The sequence below is a fragment of the Protobothrops mucrosquamatus genome, unplaced genomic scaffold, assembly GCF_001527695.2.
Source record: "Protobothrops mucrosquamatus isolate PMUCROS unplaced genomic scaffold, P.Mucros_1.0 scaffold149, whole genome shotgun sequence".
Lineage (NCBI taxonomy): Eukaryota > Metazoa > Chordata > Lepidosauria > Squamata > Viperidae > Protobothrops > Protobothrops mucrosquamatus.
The window spans coordinates 575,625-598,817 of record NW_015386514.1 but is presented as its reverse complement, the minus strand read 5'-3'; the positions used below and the strand labels follow the sequence as shown (position 1 = coordinate 598,817).

General features: G+C 36.3%; 1 protein-coding gene across 1 annotated transcript; it reads left to right on the top strand.

The window, feature by feature from the left end:
- Positions 1-4,852: 4,852 nt before the first annotated feature.
- Positions 4,853-21,883, top strand: ATAD1 (ATPase family AAA domain containing 1). Its single transcript, XM_015813263.1, has 11 exons — positions 4,853-5,104; positions 7,336-7,442; positions 7,556-7,730; positions 9,337-9,435; positions 11,512-11,632; positions 12,363-12,563; positions 15,017-15,123; positions 16,906-16,995; positions 18,962-19,012; positions 20,196-20,329; positions 21,301-21,883. The coding sequence occupies exons 3-11, from the start codon at positions 7,569-7,571 to the stop codon at positions 21,419-21,421; spliced, it is 1,086 nt and encodes a 361-aa protein (XP_015668749.1). The 5' UTR covers positions 4,853-5,104; positions 7,336-7,442; positions 7,556-7,568; the 3' UTR covers positions 21,422-21,883.
- The last annotated feature ends 1,310 nt before the right edge of the window (positions 21,884-23,193 follow it).

Here is a 23,193-nt window from a genome sequence, read left to right as displayed (position 1 = left end):
GATAATTTTTAATGATTTTAAAGTTTCAGGGGATTTTTAAGGATAATTTTAATTGATCGGCCTGTTTAAATATTTCTTTTTAATTCGGCTTTTAATTATTGTATTTGTATTGTAGTTTTTATGAGGCTGTTAGCCGCCCTGAGTCCCATGAGGAGAAGGGCGGGGTATAAATTAAATTATAAATAAATAAATAAATATGAGAAACTGGGACTGTTCTGGGATGGCCCAAATTAATAGGGCTGTGAAGGATGCATAGGCACAAATGCTGCACATTACGTAAATTGAAAAAAATATAGCAATCAACTTCAAAATTAAAGGAATACAGTTGTACTGCATGCATAGCGTACACTTATTTACATTTGGTTTCTAATTTCCAACTGACCTCACGCAGGCCGGATAGGGACAATCAAAGGGCCCAAGAGCCATACAATATCCAGGTCTGGTCTAAAAGCTATCAGCCCAGGATTCTTTACTTAATAGGTTAACTTTTGCAACTTTTTACTATTTGAATAGTAAGTTCTTTGGGGTGAAGAACAAAATTTAATTTGTATTTGCAATGTCCAATCTAAATCTAAAATCCTGTAGAAGTGGAATGTTCAGGAATAATAAAAAAATATAAGTTTATATTGCAATTTGAAATATAGTGCAATTTGCCTCAAATTAGATGAAATACAATCCTGTAGGCCTGTTTGATTTGGTAACTGTTCTCTCTTATTTCCCCTATTATTGTTAAGAATGTGACAAGATAAATCACACAGATCTGCTTTGTCTGATATCTTCATGGATAGGGCCACTGGTATTTTGTTCACAAAATATCCAATACTTATAGCTTAGAAACAATATGTAGCATCTCACACAATTCTCTTCCATACCAAGTCTGTAAGTATTTCCAGCCATCTTTATAAAGATTATCTCCTTGATTTGACATATTTTTCAACTTTTTAACAATGATGTGAATCAGTAACATGCTGCTTTCCAAATGCGTTCAAGGGCATTCTGCTAAAAGTAGGGAAATCAAAATGCGGGTGGCCTAGTTACAATATTACAGCTTCAGGTGACAGAGACAGAGAAAGCAAGCACAGCTGAACAATTAGGAAATACAGCATCTGGAACCATTTTATGCCTCATCTATCAATCTGCTTTATGGGACTAGAGAATTAACATTTCAAACCACACCTCATTGCTTCATGACCGATAAATCCCAAAATTGTGATCGTTACTTCACCCCAAAGCATTTCAGATGGACATCTGCAGAGGTCACATTGAATAATCACTTTCCAATGTCTTTACATTAAAAAGTTGTAATAAAATCTTCTATGTAATGAAGTTAGCAAAAACGGTAGGAGCTGCTCCAATATAAACACCTATTATCAGGCCTCTGAAGTCTTTTAAATGCATTTTTCAGTGACAGCTCAGGTCAATGAGACGATAACGTGAAATATGTAAGATAAATGCAGAAGAGGGTTGGTTGCTTTTGTTAGAACATTTATATAAATCAGCCATGGTGTTTTGTACTTTTTGTGCTTTTCAACTGAAGAAATTCAAAATTGCTAATGAAGTATCCCATAAATTCTTACCTTGTGATCCTACAGTTAGCAGTTGAGAATTATTTGTCTAGGCACAGTGCTCCAGTCAATACACAGTATCTTCACTGCTATTTAATGATAATTTTACACTAGGTGTCGGCATCTACATTTAATAAATAAATGCATTCTAGCAAACTTCATATTTCTCTGCCACACAGTATTTGGCTATTTAAGCTTTAAAAATGTATATGTATTAGCTAGTTTTGATGTCTATATGCTGCTCCCATGTGCTCTACATTATTATGTGTGCTGTCATCACAAGGACATTGTATTACCTATGTACAAATCATACAACCCTTGTCCTGTGTGGTTTCACAGATGTTTTTAAATCTCTCACATTATGTAATTTATGCCCTAAATTTAATTAACTATAATACAAAATGACTGTATAAAAAAGTTCAATTTCCACACTAAAAATGGAATGGAATGAGGGGTGGAAAATGAAGAATGAAATTATAAGAAGGGATTCACTAGTTTTCAGTATCGTAATCTATTAGAGAGAAGTAAAAGTATGAATTGTTTCAATACGGTAAGAAATATTTGAGTTACTCTTCTTAAAGTCTATTATATATGCACATCAGTACGTTTTTCAATTTTGGAAATTGTGCAAGTATGAGATTTGTAAAGGTATATGCTACCACATCCAATTCATTGAGAATCAGAAAGGAAATTATTTCTGCAGTTAATAGCTACAAAGGTCTACAGCGTAAATCCCTGATCAAGGGGTAGTAGAAGTATGGAATTCTAAACAAAGAATTAATTAGGTATCATTGAGTCAAGTTCAAATCTCAGTGGCAGCATAGTCCAATGTTTGCTATTTTCCTAGGAATCAATGCTAAGGACATTCTTCTAATATCTAGTCCAAGGGTAGGCAACCTTGGCTCTTTTATGACTCGTGAACTTCAACTCCCAGAATTCCTCAGCCAGCATGGCTAGCTCAGGAAATCTGGGAGTTGAAGTCCACGAGTCATAAAAACCAAGGTTGCCTACCCCTGATCTAGTCCATCTACCATATCTGTGGCCTCTCCCTTCTACTTCCATTAACTTCGCCAAATATCATGTTTTCTAGTCTATCATTCTGGGTGCAGGCATAATTAATACCTCCTTTGTCTCCTAGCATTTAAATTGAAGACTGAATGCAAGAAGGCAGATTCTGTTACTTATTTACAGTTTTTGTTACCCACCCACGTCCATAGATTTTGGGTGGCATGAAATAGAAACACAATAATAAAAAAATATAAAAAGACAAAAGTATATACACATGTGTGTGTGCGTGTGCACACACACACAAGAGACCTGATCTGCTGATCCTGTTTATTCTCACTACTTGCAGCTTGTAATTCCTTTGCTGGAAGGTAAACTCATTTTTCCAATTGAAATACACAAAGAGAATACAAGCCTGCAAATATGTCTTCCTCCCAAATGCAGGAACGACGTTTCTTAAGAGTAGCCAAGATTCTTGGCTGCCTGAACAAGCTGGTTCATCCAGTAGAGCAGCATCTTTATATCACAAATTTGTGAAATGTGAAATGTTGGAAAGAAAATTTATTATTTACTTCCAGAGTCCACATATTCATGATATTATTCCTAAAAAATGGTAATTTCTCCTCAAGCTTGTTAGATATCCTTGGATAACACATCAGCCTTAGTTTCCAATCTGAGAAAATAATAAAATGCATAAATGTTTTTCTTCCATTCAGTTGTACCAGATTCTTGGAGACCCTGCATTTTCTTAACAAGGTTCTTCAGAAATGGTTTGCCACTGCCTCTATCCTATGGCTAAGAGAAAGTAACTGGCGCAAGGTCAGCCAGCTGGCTTTGTGCTTAAGGGGGACTAGTTTCCCAGCTTTTAGTCTGATGCCTTAACCACTACAATATGTATATAATACTTGATAATTTTGTGAGGATAGGCATTATAATATCCTATGAGGAGTTCCAACATAGCTAGTGGGATTTACCTCGAAGGAATAGATCATAGGATTACAAATCAAGAGTACTATTGAAGGTAAACATTGTGTAAAACTTAACATTTTTACTGGAGTTGGCTTCTCCTTAGGTGTGCAGCACAAATGATTCATGTCTCATTGCACTGAAATCAAAGTCTCCCAAAGCAAACTCAAGACATCAAAACTTTACTCCATTCTCTTTAAAATATTCTCAACTGTGTGAGAAAGGAAGAAGTTTAAAAATAAAACGGTCACAATTGATTAACAATAGAAGGATTAGCCAAGCCCTGCAGGTAGGCACTAGATTCCAGGAGGCTTGGCTAGAAGACACACTTAACAAGACAAAAGGATGGCAGAGAGAAGTTCTGAACAATGTAACTGAGGGGGAGGGATGATGTATTCTGGCTAGGCGGATNGGATGGGGGCGTCGCGATAGGAGTGTATATAATGTTGTGAGTTTGAATATTTTGGTGTGGTCTCTGGGTTTAGAACTTCCTGTTGAAGTCTCTCACCAGGATCCACCGCGCTTTGCAAACCGCTTTTCTATTTTCTGCAGAATAAACTCTTTTTCTTACCAATCCAATTTTGTTGGTATTTTAATCACGTTTCCAACAACTGTAACAAAGACTGTTTTCCATTGTTTTGTCTCTCCTATGAGTTTCTGCCATGGCTTTGCTTGTATTCTTAAGTTCGATATTGTTGAGCTTTTATTTGGATGCTGACCACGGAGCATCTCGGGCTGGATGGGATATCAATGTATTATATAATACATATTTAATAAAAGGATTAAGAGACCTTTGGCCTGTTTCCCCACCCTTACTCAAGCACAAGGTAACTTTATAAACCACAGTATCTGGAACATAGATAGCTCTCCACAACTTGAAGTTGGTTTGTGAACGTAAGGTAAATTTGTCAGTTACTGAATTTCCGGCTCCCTAGAGCTGGTCCAAAGGAAAACAGGATAACAATGGTTAGTTAGACCATACTGGGAAATTTATATCTAGTTCTATTATGTGCAAGCTAAATTGGAGCTGTCCTGAGCTCAATATCTGACTCTCGGAGGGCAAACTTTTTGAGGCCCAGCTAGACTGTCTTGCCCTCCTTTCCGCAAGATGAAGAAAGCAAACTCTCGATGCGAGACCCCCCCGGCCAGGGTTACAAGGAAAACATTCCCCCTTCCTCCTTAAGCGGAACCTTACGATAGAGGCGCGGCGTCCGAGGGGAGGATATTGAGCGTCGGCCCAACACCCACGCGACGCCTGCCGGGAATGGCCGTTTCCTCCACTCGAGGATTTTCGCGCGCTGCTCCCCTCCCCCTCCGGCGCACGCCTTTTACGCGCCTCGATCCTTTCCGTCGCACCGGTGCGGAGAAGGTAGCGGCGTCCGAAGGACTGACACGGAAGGTCACCTCGAGGCTTTCTTTCGCTTTCCATTCAGTTCGGTGGCGGGGTATTTCTGCAGGAGCGTTTTGGCCAGCGGGTTGGAGAGGGTGCCTGGGCTTTCCTGCTTCGCGCCGCTGTTCACAGCCTTTGGGAGCAGCCGAGAAGTCCTGAAAGCTTTGGGAAAAAGAAGGTGACTGCTCCATTTCCCCTCGTGTTTTCGGGGGAGGGGTGAAATAATGATCTTTTCTTCCCCCGTCGTCTCCATGTGCCCCGCTTGGCTCTTGTTTTATTAAATAGGGTTGTGCGGAGTCCCAGTTTTGTTGGTTAGTACCACGCCTAATCATTAACTTGGTTTTCCCCGCCTACTCATAAGCCCGTCCTAAAGTTGTCTGCAAAGACTGAATTAAAACTGTTCGTAGATTTTCTCTAAAGTCTAGGGTGCACTGCGTTGTCTTACACCTCACCTATAACCCAGAAGCGAAGAGCCAGTCTTGACTCTTTAACTTTTCCCAACCGCTCCCTCTTCATGTTGATACTAATTCCTATGCAGTTGTAGCATTGAGGTCAGTTGCCAGACAGATAGGTACGATGCTCCTTTTCGGGTGCTGATTCGTAAAATGGATAGGGTTTGCCACCATGAGTGAAAATGAAAACAATTCAGAGAAAGGCGAAGCAAAGCCAACGTCTTTAGAAAATGGTTGGATAGCTGGGTAGAATGGTTGCTTTCAGGAAATAGAGAGATAACTTGGCTTGATAGCATCATATGGTAATGTTTTAAGCAAGCACTTTAAGCTGACAATAGCATACTCCTACCTTTTTCAAGCTTCTAAGGAGAAAGTTGTGAAACAATAAAGAACCTTGATGTATGGCAGATTGCATGTTTGGCCTGCCAGACTTGCAGGATGTTGGAATAAGGTCTGCAGGTAACTGGGTAAAGAATTTGCACTCTGAAGCAGGCTGGAAGAATAATTAGATCATATAAATGAGATTCTTTCTGTCCATGGTCTTTGTATGGCAGTTTTGGTTAAAAAATTAAGAATCTTCCCTTTAGCAAACGTATATTTGACAGATAGACAGATAGTATATAAGGTTGTCCCACTCATAAATTGTGACTCTGGACAGTGCACATCATACAAAATAAAGACAAAATTAATGGATAGAAAGAAGACCAAATAAACATATAGCTGAAACTGTATATGCTCTCACAACAGAACAAGTTCATCTAACCACTTAATCCTATATATAACAAAAAGCCAGGTTTTTATGGCTCTGTGAAAGGTCAGGGACATTTACCTCAAAAGAAGCTTGTTCCAAAATTTATAACTCCTTCATACAGCCTCAGCCCATTGCTGATATGCTGCATACAAGGGAGGCCTTCCTTATAGTCTGCTGGTCATATTTGATAAGCTGCTTCCCTGAATGTAGTTTTGAAACTCTTTTTGAGGGAGAATAAGAAATTGGGAAACTAACTAAAATGATAAGAAATGGCACATTTTAGAGTACACATGGAAAGAAAAAGTATGCCCTGTTATTTTGCATTTGCTGTAGTTTGGAAGAAATAAAACCAAATGTTTTACTTGTTATGGGTTTGGCTGAAACTTGTTCCACAGTGCTACTAGAGTGATTTTATGGTGCAGAGTGAGGTTGGTGTGCATCATACACAGCCAGATACCCATTTGACCTCTGTGCTAGTCTACTATGCCCCAAGCTTAGTTTTGATTTACTTAATTTTAGTATGTGTGTACTACTGTGTTATAGAAATTCTAGGTAGTTTGCAATAATAAGGATAAAATGCAATGAAAGTTAATGAATACAGATTAAAAAAAGAACTTGTTCTGATCTTTAGCCTACTCCAAAAACTAAACTGCCCATGTCTTGCTTTATATCCAGCCAAACATACCTGATAATGAAGCCCAGTATCTTACCAACCTTTTTCTCTGGTCCAACTTGTCAAATCAGCTAATAGCAATCTAATAGTATCTTCCTTCCTTCCCCCTGCCCCTCTGTATTCTTTTCCCTGCTTCCCTTCAGCTGCAAGGGCCAGTGAATTGGTCTATGTGCCTATTCCTTAATGCAACTGTTTTAGCAATAAGGATTAGAGTTCCAGAGTGGCCAGTACCAATAGCCAATGTATTGCCCCAGTCTCCCATTGAAAAACCAGCTGTGCTGTGTATGGAATATTCTGCACATTCATAGTATGTTTAAATCTAGTATTTTAAGTCAGTTTGTAAAACTGATCCTTACTGGTTTTGACTACTATCAAGTGAGTTGCTAATAACAAATAAAGGCATGTATGATGCTTCCTCTGAATATTGTTTTCCAGTTAATATGTTCCATTTAAAAAAAATGCTTTCCCTTTTTGATTTGGTCATTGAGAAATATTGAGTGATAACAAATTATCCATTTCTTTATCTCTACAAGGAACGGAATTAACATCCATCTTGTGTACGAAATCTCTTATATGTGAAGTCTCACTCTTCTTACATATGAAAAAAATCTTAACCATCTTGTGTATGAATTAGCAGGAGGTTGGTAATGTATCAAGTATATTAATATATACCATGTACCAAAAATTACAACACTTCAAAGCTTCCTTTCTAAGAATGCACACTGATTTTCTTTCCTCCATTATTTGGTATAGTGAAACGCGCACAATGGTACATGCTGAAACATTTTCTCGTCCTCTAACTCGGAATGAAGTTGTTGGTTTAATTTTCCGCTTAACAATATTTGGTGCTGTGACCTATTTTACAATTAAATGGATGGTAGATGCAATTGATCCAACAAGGAAGCAAAAAGTAGAAGCTCAAAAACAGGTAATAAAATACTTTAAATATAAATGTTATATAAATAAGGAACAGAAAGCTAACATTATTATTGAGCCGCTGAGTTCAGAATGAGAAACCAATGGATTAAGTTTGCATTTCGAACAAGCCTTTTCATTTGTTTACTTGCCAGCTTGCTAACCTTGCTCAGCATCCTCACCTTATGACTCGGGTTGTGCAACTGAATAAAAACAAATTTCACAAGGTATAAAAATAATCAAATAATGAATTAAAGATACAACAAATATATACATGCATAGAAGAAATTCAGTTCACACATTTTTAAAAATTTGTCAAGTAGACGCTTGCCAAATAACATAGTTCAAGTTACAAGCCATGACTTTGTGAATAACATATGGAAAATTTGGGCACCCAAAAATTCCTCTTAAAATATCAATCCCTCAACCCAGAAAATAGACATAATCACAAGCTTTTCTTTCTTTCAGAGAGAGTTAAATTACTGGGTTGCTGCTCTCTCTGCATTAGTCCTCAAGCTACTGCAGTGGGGGAGAAATAAATATCATTCTTTAGCCCCTGAAAAGCTGTCCTTTCATGAAATAGAGAAATGTTATTGAACTCAGTGGTGTTGACTTCTGAGTAGACCTGTATAAAATTATGCTTTAAAGCTAACACAATCTTTTGTTCATAATTCTGGTAAAGTTCTAAAATAATAGAACCAAGCTATTGTTTTAAGCAGCATGTGTGATCTACATTAATAAACAAATTGAAAGACCTCCCTGTACCCTTTGCATGGAAATAATTGTTATATTGAGATAGAATGCCTTGAAAAACTACATCTCCCTCTACTAGCTTTTTTTTTTTTTGTATATGAAATTAATGAAGACTCACTAGGGCCTGTTGTTTTACAAAACCCACTTATAGAATGTTGCCTGTGGAAATGTTCTTTGTTTTTTCATCACAGATCTTTATATCTAGAGAATAATTTTCTCTTCCCCGGTAATGAGTATATCATTCTGAAAGTTGTTTGCATATTTTGAAAAAGTTTCTAAGATGCTGTCCACATAACTGCGTCTCTTAGCAATGACAGCCTCCAATAACATCGTAAAGTGAAGCCTTTACATTATAGTGCTTGCTGGCTTCTCTATTGACTTTGCTTGTAGAAAGCCAGCAGGGAACATATGAAATCATGATTATGTGATGTAAAGAATGTAAAGGGCCAGTTGTAAGTGTTCCTCATTCAGCACCACCGTATCTTTGAATATTCGCTGAATGAACAAATGAAGGTAATCTAAGGACTACCCATAATGTTTATGAATTATGGTTCAAGTAGCTATGCTAAAATGGAACATTCTCTATTGTTGAAAAGGTATTAAGGCAAAGATTAAAATGCATTTGAATAACCTTTGATTATCCTGGAGAGACACCCTGAAGTATTGTTATTAACAACAAGCTGGCTTTATTTTCAGTAAAGAGATGGTACATTCAAACAAATGAAAATGGGGGCATTCTTTTTTCAGATTCCTAATTCACAATTAACAGAATATTCGCATTCCTTAATAGCAGCCTTCCCCTTTCTAACATTATTTGAAAAGATCAAATGAGGCCATATTGCTGAACTCTGGCTCTTCTATAACAGGCAGAAAAGTTGATGAAGCAAATAGGTGTGAAAAATGTTAAGCTTTCTGAATATGAGATGAGCATTGCTGCACATCTGGTGGATCCTCTTAGTATGCATGTAAGTGTTATTTCTCTTATTCTTATGTTTCAGGACAAAATGTTCATGTGGATACACATGTATTCATAGTGGAACTGTATTTTAATTGAATTTTCTTACTTTCTGGAGTATATGGACATTGTGAGACAGACGTGTTTCAGCTTTTTATTCCAAGTAGTACAGTTATACAGGTCCAAACTTCCGGGACCAATTTCTTTTTTCCCATTCTCTCAATATAGACAGCATCTTAATAAGTTAATGATAGTGCTAGTAATCCCACACACAATTCAAAAACCTGAAATATTTGATAGAACTAATACATAATGACTATTTTCAGATATTGGAGCAAAAAAAAAAAAACTCCCTATGCATCTGCAGCTAAGCATGGTATGAGATAGGGAACAAAATTCTGTAATGACTGTTTTTACATTCAATAAATATCAGAATTGATCATTATCCAATTTTAACTTTTTCTTGACTAATATGCATGATTATGGACTTTTTTTAATGTGGTAACTTATTTTAACATTGCATCAAGAGTGTTACTTCAGTGAATTTATGCAGTTTTACATGAAGTTAAAAATTGGTGCTTGTTAAAAATAGTATTCAAAGTTCTCTTTGTACACTTAAAGACTGAGTTATGGTAATTTCATCTTGTTCGTAGGTTAACTCATTGTATGTTGTATCACGCTATATCATGCTCAAATAAGATTATTTCAAGCGCTGGCTGTAAGCACCAAGCACTCAGGTACCTAAAAATTAGCACACTGAAAATATCAGTATGGTGTTTCTTTGGGGAAAAAACCTTATATTGTTGTAATTAGGCATATTGCAAATTTATGTGCAATATAAATTTTTGTTTGTTTGTTTTTGCATGCCCATCTCAAGATTGAAATCTCATAGGCAAGATTGCAAAACAGCCATTCACTTAATATCTATCCAGTTTAACCCCAAGAGTGCCTGGAGAAAGGAAAGGTCCAAGATGCCTTCTTATGACCTGACCATTAGTGATCCCTCTACCAAACCACCTGGTTTTGACCTTCCTTGTTTTGTCTGGTTGAAATTGAATAGAATTAGGTGTGATATTGGAAGAAGTGCTTTCAGCCCTATATCAGTGGAAATGGAAAGATTCCCCTTGTTGCAGTTATGGTGCTGACAGGCAGACTGTAAAACATATTGTGCAAGTTTGCCCACGACATCCAGTTATGAGGCCACTGCCATAACCCCATAGAAGTTTTACTTATAATTACCTGGACTGTGTTTATGTTTACTTCTCTTCCGTCATGTTCTCATATGCTAAATAATGCTGCTACATATAAAGCATTTTACATTCTTGGATGTACTGTAGATATAGTATAAAAATATCTTAGAGTTTTCATTTCTATGTATAATACTTATCAATATTAAAAGAGCAGGTAGGATATTAAAACTAGGTTGTTTATTATTAATGGTAAATTTGTACTAGTAAGAAGACTTATTTATTAGTGCTCTCCTGCCATACTGCTTAAGGCCAACATCATCTCTATTTCTTAGATCAAGGATCAAAATACTTTTCTTCAGAATCAGTAAAAAAGCAAAAATAATCACATGGTATACAGTGAGGAGAAAAACTATTTGACCCCCTGCTGATTTTGTACGTTTGCCCACTGACAAAGAAATGATCAGTCTATAATTTTAATGGTAGGTTTATTTTAACAATGAGAGATGAATAATAACAAATGCATTTTTCTGGATATTTTTGTTATTCTGTCTCTCACTGTTAAAATAAACCTACCATTAAAATTATAGACTAATCATTTTGTTGTCAGTTGGCAAATGTACAACATCAGCAGGGGATCAAATATTTTTTCCCCTCATTGTATTATATAAATGCATTCAAATCTCAAGACTAACGTAACTTAACCCAGCATCAAGAGAGTAAAGTCACAATCTCTGGGATATATTTTGTTTTATTTTTCTTGTTTGGTGAGATATATGGTTAATATACAAGTGGCTTTAAGATTCAATATAACTTTCATCTTTATCCCTAATTTGAGATTATAGCTGTTTAACTGATGCCAGCTCAGTAATTTTTTTAATCTTATATTTGTGCTTTAGGTAACATGGAATGATATCGCAGGCTTAGATGACGTTATTACAGACCTGAAGGACACAGTCATTTTGCCAATCAGAAAAAAACATCTATTTCAAAACTCAAGACTTCTGCAACCACCAAAAGGTAATATGAAGAAGTCCAAATTATCTTTTTAAAAGAAAACCTTACCATAATAGAATTCCTCAAGGACAAAAGCTCAAGTTGTATAAAAAAAAATCCAGTTTTACAAAAAAAACTTAGAAAGATCATTGAACTTGTCCCATTTATAATAAACTTCCATGGAAGATTAATTTAGACATGGAGAAAGTAGAGATTTTCTTCCAAATCATTCATTCCAGCTAAATGTATACATTTAAGTATATGTAGTTTTGTAATATTGCTTAATATTTCATTCTTCAATTTAGAATAAAATTTATAGGATGGCTTAAAGGGTAGCAATATAAAATAAGTAGCAAATGACGGTGTAGAACCTTAAAATAATTTCAGCATGAATAAAATATTTAATTTGGGTAAATAAGATCCTTCTCTGCATATCCTGTGTATCTTTATACAGGAGGAAATTCTACTAAGCTGTGCCTAGCTCAAAATTCAGAATCAGTACATTTTCACCACATGAGTATTTTTGTGCCTATATAGCTTATTTCTGTTCCTCTGAGATTGTGCTCATTGTAATAAATTAATGGGCAGATAAATGTCAGGATTTTATGGCATAGGAGAGCAGCTTGTAAACAATAATGCTGATGTGGAGACTTTGCAAAGAGTTTTATTAACCGCAGCATGTATAAAATACAGATATTATATTTTCCCATGTAGAATGGCAATAAATTAATTAACAATGTGTTTGGGTTTTCAGGAGTGCTGCTATATGGCCCTCCAGGTTGTGGTAAAACCTTGATTGCTAAAGCTACAGCAAAGGAAGCTGGTTGCCGTTTTATTAATCTTCAGCCCTCAACATTAACAGATAAATGGTATGGCGAATCCCAGAAGCTGGCAGCGGCTGTTTTTTCTCTTGCTATAAAACTTCAACCCTCTATCATCTTTATTGATGAAATAGGTAAAGTGAAATTTTCTACATATTTGAAAATATTACATTCACATTTTTAAAACTTTCATAGTTTGCTCATGTGAGATCAATAGTATTTAGAATTATCAGTAGCAAAACAATAGGCATCTTTATAGGATCTTTTGGGGTTTTTTTAAGGGAGGACACCGTTTAATTTGAAACAGCAGTGTTATATTGCTATAATTTTATATATATATTTAATATTTAAAGAAAAAATAAAGACCTTTTCTTTGTCTATTTGGATTCATGTAATGGGTACAGCAGCATCATTTTCTCATCCCTTCAGAATTAGCATATATCCACCATGAAATTCAAAATCTTGGGTTAGATATATAGATATTTTTTTAAAAACACATTTATTTTATCCCATTTTTATTATTTTTATAAATAACTTGGCAGTGAACATACATAATGCTTCCCCCTCCTATTTCCCACAACAACAACTGTGTGAGGTGGGTTGGGCTGAAAGAGTCTGGCCCAAAGTCACCCTGTTAGCTTTCATGCCTAAGAGGGGGCTAGAATTCACGGTCTCCTGGTTTCAAGGCCATCACCCTAACCACTACACCAGACTGACTCTACATTTAGCATGGGCACGTTTAGTTTTTAACTCAGATAACATGTAAAGTTAGATGTGATACTTATTGCTTAAATCCCAGTAATATAATACTTAACTAAAAGGCATATCACTGGGAAAAGCCTAATTCTATAACCAAAAAAAAGAGGTTTCTTTCTCATTACAGTTAATATAAAACAACAGTCCCTAACCTTTGCGGCTTGGTGGTCTTGCTGGGGGAGGGGGAGAGGAGAACTGGGCTGTGGAGCAGCGTGCAGGCGTGCATGAGTAGTGGGCCAGCGTGCACACACATGATTGCCCGCTGGACCGCCCCTCGCGCAAGTTGAGCTTTGCGTGCGCTCCGGCCAGCCATTCACGTGGCCCAATTCCAAATAGGCCATGGCCTGGTAGTGGGCTATGCCCCAGAGGTTGGGGACCCCTGGTATAAAAAGTCTGTCCCCTTTCATATTATCTTTTAATTTTCTTCTTAAGTGTACATTAACAACTAATATCTGTTCCTAGCTGGATTCCTTGGGTGAGTGATGAGATCAGATATATCTCAGCTGGAATACATGCATATATATCTTCAGATATTACATATTGCTTAAATCAGACTGACTCTTCCTGGTCTTCATGAACACTAACAGGGATGGGGCCAGCCCTTACCTCAGGCTCAGGATGTCCCTGAGGAAGGAGACAAGAACTGCACCCAGCCTTACCTTTTGTTTTCATCAGATGAGCAAGTTCCACTTTGAGTGGACACTTCTGCAAATACCCAAGTTCTATGAAATAATACTGGATAGTGGTTTCAAAACAAGCCAGCCGTGAAGCTGTATTTTAAGGTAGATTTCCAGATGCTGTGAACCCATCCTCCAACTCTTTCATGTTATACCAATTTTGTTGTTGTTAGTTGCGAAGTCATGTCCAACCCATCGCGACCCCATGGACAATGTTCCTCCAGGCCTTCCTGTCCTCTACCATCTTCATACCAATTTTACACAACTTTATTTAGGGATTTTATACATTTGCATACTTTGTTTTGACAAAGGATTTTTATTGATTTATTTTCAATAAAGAGATGGGCTATAATAAGGATATTACTGTTTGGGGGGGGAGTAGATGTCATGCTTCTCAGTAGATATATGACATTTATTACTTTAAATTGATGAGATTTTTATTTTAAGGAAGATCTAAAGCTGCAAATATTGTTATAAATCTTAAAAAAACAATAACAGCAATGTTCAGTAGGTATATTTTTATGATTTTGAATATTTGTATTGGCTAATAATAGAATTAGTTATGTTACTATATACAGAGACCACAGCGTGCCCAATGTTTTAGACTTTTTGTCTAAATAATACCTATTAACAGATACAAAAAATGCTTTTATCATAATGCCTCTAGTTGATATGTCCTGTTTTAAATATATAAAATATATAAAACAGGAGGAGCTGTTAACCAATCCAATTAAGGTATTACTAATTTATGTCTAAGGATCTTGAACTGTATTGTTGTTTAAGAATTGAAATTATCAAAACCAGGTCTCCAAGTTCAGCATTTTTTTTATAAGACTCCTAGAAACTGATAGACAATAGATAACCAACAACCAACTGAAAAAAGTGCATGGGGCATCCACCCTTCTTGGTTGCATCATAATCTGATTCTGGAAATTTCTTCCATTTACTAGAAGAGCCAAGAACTGTTGTTTCAGAAACCTAGTCCAGCACTCCTGTTAACCACATATGATGTTATCTTGCATATCATCTTATGTGTCCCCTATTTTCTCAGTTAATGCATGCACCTCGATTAATTCATTATGCAACACATACAACTTCATACTCTAGAAATACAAGTTCTACTCAAATCATTTTTTTTGTTTTGTTAAATTCAGATTCTTTTCTACGAAGTCGTTCGAGTTCTGATCATGAGGCCACAGCTATGATGAAAGCCCAATTCATGAGTCTCTGGGATGGTCTAGACACTGATTTTAATTGCCAAGTAAGTAGCAAATTATTTTTATTGATACATTCATGCAATGCTTATAAAAATGTACTTTTCATTGCTTCGATGCACAGTTGTAGGCATTTACGATCAAGCAGTGCAGCGAATAAAAAATGTCAGCTTGAGAAATGGAAGCAGAAAAAGATGGTTTATTCATTTATTCCTTTCCTTCAGGAGATCAATATACTCTACATAGTATTTCTTCCTTTAACTTTTTTCCACAAGAACAACCCTATGAGGTTATGCTGAGAGACCATATTGTCCAAAGTCACCCATGGCTAAGGGTTAGAACTTGGTCTCCTAGGTGCCAGTTCAACATTATAAGCCTACATCATACTGTGTAGCAGGAATTTGCAACTTTTTACAGACTAAGGTCTGCTGTCATATTTCATATTTTTAGTTTCGTATTCTTGCTTGGATTAGTTGTGCCCAGAAGAAAGTCTTGTCTTATTCTGGTTAAACCTACCTGATTCAGTTGAGATCAATATCTCTGTAGTTTCTCCAGTTAAGCACCTTGGCATGATTATTTTCTCACCACAAAACGGTGCAATTGGCTGAAAGTCACAGTGAAATAGGGAAAGAGACATCCAGCCAGCTTTTCAAAGAGAAGACGGATTGCAAACTACTTTTTAAAAACTTTTTCCACCCAATCTAATCTAGTGATAGGAAGCCTTAAATGGCAGTGAATTTATACATCTAAGAACCCTGTTTCTTTACTTCTAACCATTTCATGAGAAGTGCAGGTGCACTAAATAATAACTCCCTTTTCATTTGGGGAGTTTTTTCCATCTCTAGATGATGCCTCTGTATGTGTATACTCTCAAATAGCATGTAGAGCAGGGGTGTCAAACTGCCGGCCCGTGGGCCGGTTGCATCATACGGAGCTGCGCCCACCCCAGCTCCAGCAATGCAAAAAAGGTCGCGACGTGACGCGGCGAGTTTGACACCCGTGATGTAGAGTAATAAGTAACATTTCTGGACTACTTTGAACATGATACATTTTATTCTGTGGTCCAAATATTTATCCTATTTATTTTGTACATTGTCTACTACATACTGTACAGCATACAAAATAAAGATGCCTTAAATGATGGTCAAAAACTGTAGAAAAATCTTTAAAAAATAGAATAAGAGTATTCTCTTTTTCATGAATGAACAAGTTAACTTACATTTCAGTACTCTGCAGATTTTGAATTCTCTTGGTTTGAGAAAGGAGTAGGATAATTTTAAAATAATAGTGACATTTTTAATATTAAGCAAAAGGAGGTCTTTATTTTGGTTTGGAACTGCTTTTGTATGACTAAAACTCTTTAAATCTAATAATAGATTCTAATTGTTTGATGTTGTTCAAACAAGCTTTAGTTAAATTCAGGATGAATAAAAGTTCAATTTCTGTCACTATCAAATTAATTTGGAGGTGAAAATCTAGAGCTATAAACAATTGATCAACAGTTTCTTAAATCAGTTTTATTTCCATATGAAGATAGTAGCAACATTACTAATTTTGTACTCCGACATATTTTATATGCAGTTGTAATCATGTACTTTGGAGTCAGTATTTATAAACATCATTTTGTAATGCTTCTCAATTGTAAGTGGGCTTTTCTAGAGAAACTTAAAAACCCAGAGGTTTATTCAGATTCAGATATATTATGTGCTGATTATATTAATGGGGAAAACATTCTTTAAAAACTAGGGCCACTTGCTCGTGAAACATGATATGTCAATATTCATGTATTTCATCAAGAATAACTGTTCCTTGTCATACATTACATTTAGGTGATAGTGATGGGAGCTACCAATCGCCCTCAGGATCTTGACACTGCCATTATGAGAAGAATGCCTACAAGATTTCATATCAATCAACCTGTAAGTTGGTTAAAATGTTTGCCATTGCCTTCTTCCTAAAGAAAAAGTGACTGGCCCAAGATCATCCAACTTGCTTGGTGCCTAAGAAAGGACTCATGGTTTCCTAGTATCTTAATACTATGTCATACTAAGTTTCCAAGGTAGTTTATCACAAAGAAAAACAAAATATTTAGCCAAATGCACAAACACAAGCTACTTATGATGAAATGCTGTTTCATGGAGAGAACAAACAGGATTTCTTGAAAATGGCATACCAAAATTTGGGCAATTTACCTAGCATGTTCCCCTCCTATTTCTGTGCTATCCATATTTTCTTAAGGTGATAAGAGGTATCGTGGGTTGTTCCTTGATGATTTCACAGGGAAGAGAGTAATAATCCTGCATCTGAGCTACATGGGGGTTTAAAACTAAGACACTTCCGAAACCCACTATAGGTAGTCCTTGACTTACAACAGTTCATTTAGTGACCATTCAAAGTTACAACGGCACTGAACAAAGTGACTTATGGTGGCTTTTCACATTTATGAGCATTGCAGCATCCCCAGGGTCATGTGATCAAAATTCAGATGCTTGGCAACTGGTTCATATTTATGACGGTTGCAGTGTCCTGGGGTCATGTGATCACCTTTTGTGACCTTTTGACAAAGTCAACGGGGAAGCCAGATTCACTTAACAACTGGGTTACTATCTTAACTGTAATGATTCACTTAACAACTGTGGCCAGAAAAATCATAAAATGAGGCAAAACTCACTTAACAAATGTCTCAGCAACATAAACGGGCTCAATTAGGGTCGTAAGTCGAGGACTACCTGTATTATGCAGTGAAGATGGGACCTAATAACTGTTATGTTTGAGATTGGAATTCCTGTCATGCCTGTGGAGTTTTGCTTGAGTTGTAAGTTTCATGCACTTTCCAAAAACCATTTAGAGCAGCGGTCCTCAACCTTTCTGGATCCATGGACTGGCAGTGGGAAGGGGGGCATTGATGGTTTTGCATGCACAACCTAGATTCTGAGAATGCGCAAATGAAGGTTTGCATGCCCGCTGCTTGTGCAGCCTGATTCCCAACAGGCTGAAGACTGATATCCGGTCCGCAAACGGGGGTTTGAGGACCCCTGTTTTAGAGGATATGACAAATCAGAAAGTTGTCATACCTGATTTCTCCAGAAAGCTGGAAATGGAGTTGGGGGGGGGGGATTTTCCAGACTGGATATTTAAAAGGGAAATTTTATAAAGCTTCAATTTTATTTTAGTAGTAAAATTATAACATTATTTAAGAGCAGCTACTGTATTTACCTCTTGACTCAATCAATTTCTTGCTCATCAGAAATTCATCGGCCTTGTCTGGAATAAGTTTTAAATTTTTTATTCAATTTTCTGTTCTTTATAATCTGTATTAAAATTGCTTGGTGGTATCTTGCTGTTTATTTTAACTTTTCAATTTGTATTTTGTTTGCCATTTATTTGTACTTAAGGAGGTTTTGGAAAGACTGTGTGTGTGTGTGTGTGTGTGTGTGTGTGTGTGCGCGCGCGCGTGTGTGTATGCTGAGAAATTAGCTGTATTTGGTTGTGTTTTTCTGGAAGCAGTTATTGCTGCTCCAGACTCAATTTCTGACTGACTTCTCCCAAATAACCTTCAACTACCTTCCATGAATCCCTGTTATCAAAGGATTTATTGTCTCAGGAGTGCTTCTTTCAGAAACAAAGAGGAGAGAATATAGATCCTGGGTGCTGTTGATGTGGGAGAATAATAACATTTGCTTGAGAAGTACTTGCATTTGATGATTGAAACTATCTTCGATCATCAGCCCCTTCTCTGGAAGATCCAGTGGTACGACAAGGAATCTATAGCAGAGTAGTATCAAGTTTTTAAAATGCATCATAATAATTGTAAGATTATCACTTTAAAAAGGTTGGATCATTATTATTATTTTATACCAATATCACCTTTCTTTTCATTTAAAGGCACTAAAACAGAGGGAAGCCATCTTAAAACTTATTTTGAAAAATGAAAATGTAAGTTGGTCATTTTTGCACTTAAAATAAATTATTTTCTATTCCTACAACTTGGTTGTAGACAAGTAGTTTGTGCCAGCTCTCATATCATGGAGGTTTTTGTCCTCTGTAATAACTCAATTAAGATAAAATTCTGGCTGTTTTATCCAAACCTGGATTTTAACAAAATTTTGCCGAATAACAATATATTTTTAGAAATCTTATTGCGTATTGCTAAAATGTTAATTTATTCCAATTTATTGCGCATCCATAATACTTACCATATTGCTAGACAACCTTCAAAAATATCACTAGAGACCTTTCATGTTATCCGCATATTATAGCAACTTTGGTTCAGTTTTTACCATCTGCTTACCATAATTTTTTGTATGTATTTACTCATTTTATATGGTCATCCATTCAACAAAGTGATTAACGATATGAAAAACTATAAAGGTAGTTCCCCACCTTACGACTGTTCATTTAATAATGGCTCAAAGTTACAATAGCCTTGGACAAAAAAACTTAAGACTTGCATTTGCTGTTATGGCCATTGTACCAATCCCCCAGTCAAAATTTGGGTGCTTGGCAACCGCTAGCATTTACAACCAGTTTCAGCATCCTGCAGTCACATGATCACAAAAGCTCATGTGCTCCACAATTGTAAAGGTGAGCTGGTTGCCAAGTGCCTGAAATATAGTCATGTGACCGGGGGGGGGCGTCATCGTTGTACAGCCATTGGAACTCTGCAACTGCGTTGTAAGTAGCTTTTGGAGGGGAGTCCATCGTATCTTGGAACAATCGCTTAGTTATCAATCATTAAGGATTACATATATTATCTCTTGTAAATAAAAACAACTTGCAGAACAATTATGCAAAATATCTAGTTTATCGCCAGTTGGGACATAAAAATTTATCAGAGCCATTTGACTATCGTTATTAGTAATTGCCAAAATTATAAGGTGCCCATCAATAACCAAAATGTCATGTTCAGATATAATATATGGAGATTTGTTAATTAATATAACGGTTCTGGTCATTTTTGAATTTCCATAAATAACTATCTGATAAATCAAAGTCCAAACCAAAGTATTTTTTTTAACAAAAGCATGACAAATTCTTTGATTCTATTTCAGTATATTCCTTATTGTTTATGTTAATTATATGGCTCTTGTATGTGCTTTTTTTTTTTCTTTGCTAACAGGTGGACAGGCATGTGGATCTCCTGGAGGTTGCTAAAGAAACTGATGGGTTTTCAGGAAGTGACTTGAAAGAAATGTGCCGCGATGCTGCACTGCTGTGTGTCAGGGAATATGTAAATACTGCATGTGAAGACAGGTACTTCTTCTTAATACCACAGAAGACTTGATATCTAGGAGCCAATTTTGCTGTTGGTTTTTTTTTTGTTTTTTTTTACAGGAATGGATTCTCATAGCCTAAACATTGGCTGAACTGTTTGGAAGATTCGGGAGGGGATTCCTTCCTGTTTTCTTACTTTATGTAGCAAGATGGATGTGCTCTTAATTCATGACAAATTTGTATGTCTTGTTGCATCTGGAGAAGTGAGAGTTAAATTAATACCACATACGATGTTGCATAGAATTTTAAATATGCAAATATCCGCTTTAAATTATTTTGAAATACCTCAAAACAATTCTGAAATGGTCAAAAATGCTTTCAAAAATCATTGATTTGAATGTGGGAACAACTATTTCACATTCAAAATTTTGAATGTTTTAGTTGGAATTTGAAGCAAGTTTCATACCTCGAGATCAGAGGTCTCCAACCTTTCTGGACTCGAGGACCAGAAGGAAGGAAAGCAGCTTCAAAATTGGTGCACGTGCACGGGGCCACGCACACTGGCGTGGTGCTAGCAGCCCCATTCATGCATGTGGCATGCACTGGTGCCGTGCACATGCGTGAATGGCCGTGCACCCCCCACAGTGGCCAGTGGCCTGTTCACGCATGCGCAAATGGGCCACTCAAACTGCCTGGGCTAACACCGCATGCGCAAACAGGCTGCAGGCACCCACCCCACACTAGCATTCCCGTTTGCACTTGCATGCATGCGCAAACAGCACTGCAGGCGCTAGCGCGAGTGGGGGAAAATCATGCCCACGCGTGCGCGCACCGGCCAGCCGTTTCTGTGGCCTACTGGCCAAGAGCCCACAGCCCAGTCCCGGGCTGCAGACCATAGGTTGGGGACCCCTGCTCTAGATTATTCCTAAATAGTGCATGATACATAGTACTCTTGTCTCTTTTATTTTATTAACTGTGCTTTTTAACTTTTTCCTGTTTTTTTCTTCCAGCAACGATGATGATGAAATTCGCCCAGTGCAACAAAGGGATTTGCATCGAGCAATCGAGAAGATGAGGAAATCAAGGGATGCAACAAATCAAAATGTTCTGATGCATGTTAGTTTAGATTAATGTTATCCATAGTTTCTTTTGGTGACTGGTAATTTAAATAGTAGAAGTCAATTGAAAACAAAACAAAAAAAAATCCTTTTAATGATTGTTTCTGGAATTGCTTTTATATGCTGATACCTAAGTTATTGAAACCTAGTAATTTTGCAGAATTGGATTCGGTCCGTGTGACAGATCATGACATGGAGGTATATGATCTTGCTTAAACCAATGTCCTTGTTGCAGCCTTAAAAATTTGTTGGTAGATTTTCACATGGCACATGGTTGTTCTGAGAAGGAGCGGAGCCTATGTATATGTATATGAGACGATGTCTGTGTGTATATGATATGTATGTGTATTCACAGGTTTTTATATAGAGACATAATATGTAGAAAACTTGAATGTGAAATCCGTTCATTCTTTTTCTTTTTACTTACTATCTGGATCGAGTTAGATCATGGGGTTAAAATAATAATTGCACAGTTCCCTAATGCATACACATTTTGCTTTTTTGGAGAGTCGGGAGGGGTGTATCTGTAATGGGAAATTCTCATTTCTCCTTTGCATCATAACTGACAGTATGCGCTGGTGCCAATGACCTAAACATAAAAAGTGCTCAAATCTCATGAATCTTCATTTTATATGATCCTACAAATTGTATTTTTTAATATCTTTTTTGTATAATTGAAACTTACCATTGTAGGCAGAACACTGGAAACTACAGGTTGTTAATGTTTTCTTTTATTTCTGAATTGTGAATAATGTCCTTTATTTAATTACTGGACATAAATGTTGCCATTGCTAAATTTGCTCTAAACGTTCTAAGTGGAAATAACAAAAATTCTAACATAAAGGACAGTGGCTTTCAATTTTAGTTAAATTTCTTTCTGTAAGACAGGGATCTTGCAAAGAGTGGGAAATAATATTTTATATTAATTATGAAATAATCATAACGGGAAAGATTGGAATAACAAGATTTATTTTCTTAAATTCATGTACTGTTGTTTTTTCCCCTCCCTGAATTCATATCTGTGTTCTAATTCTAGGTGTACTCATAAGTTTCTTTTCTTTGGGTATAGAACCAAAATATCTTTTACAGATTATATCCTAACTAGAATGGTTTAGGTTTTTTTCTATGTGTCCATTTCAAAATGGAAAATTTGTGGCCAAGGAAAAAACGAATCAGTTACTGTTACATAAAGCAGTTTTTGTCAAATGAAATAATTCTTTTAAAAATCCAACCAAGTCAGCCCATCTTAGAATTTTAGTCCCATTTAAGTGGCTGATCAGAATATTTGGGATTAAGAACTGAGTGGGTAAATGTATATGTGATGATCAAATGCTTTTACATTATGGATGACATTAAATCATAATGGGGATGGGGTGTCATTCCCCAGTTAATTTCCCTTTTATTGCTAAATTAGTCCTATCCAAACCCCTTGTACATATCTGAGGTATATATCTGAAAAGAAGAAAAATACTTGAAAAATATCTATGCTTCTGGATACGCTGCTCCCATCTTTAGCCATACATATAAATACAGCTTGAGATATCAGTAAGTTGACCTTTTAAAGTCATTTACACACATCTCTTTTGCAATATTAAATCCTAGGACAAATTCCTTAGGTAGATTGTGATAAAATATTTGATTTAATTCTTCAATTAAGCCTTTCATATTAATGACCTTTATTGTATTCTGATAGTAATTCTTTGGTCATGTCTCAAATTTTATTCTACTTAATTCCAGCCAAACCTCAAAAGTATAAAATTAATAATTTTATCTGATCACTTCATA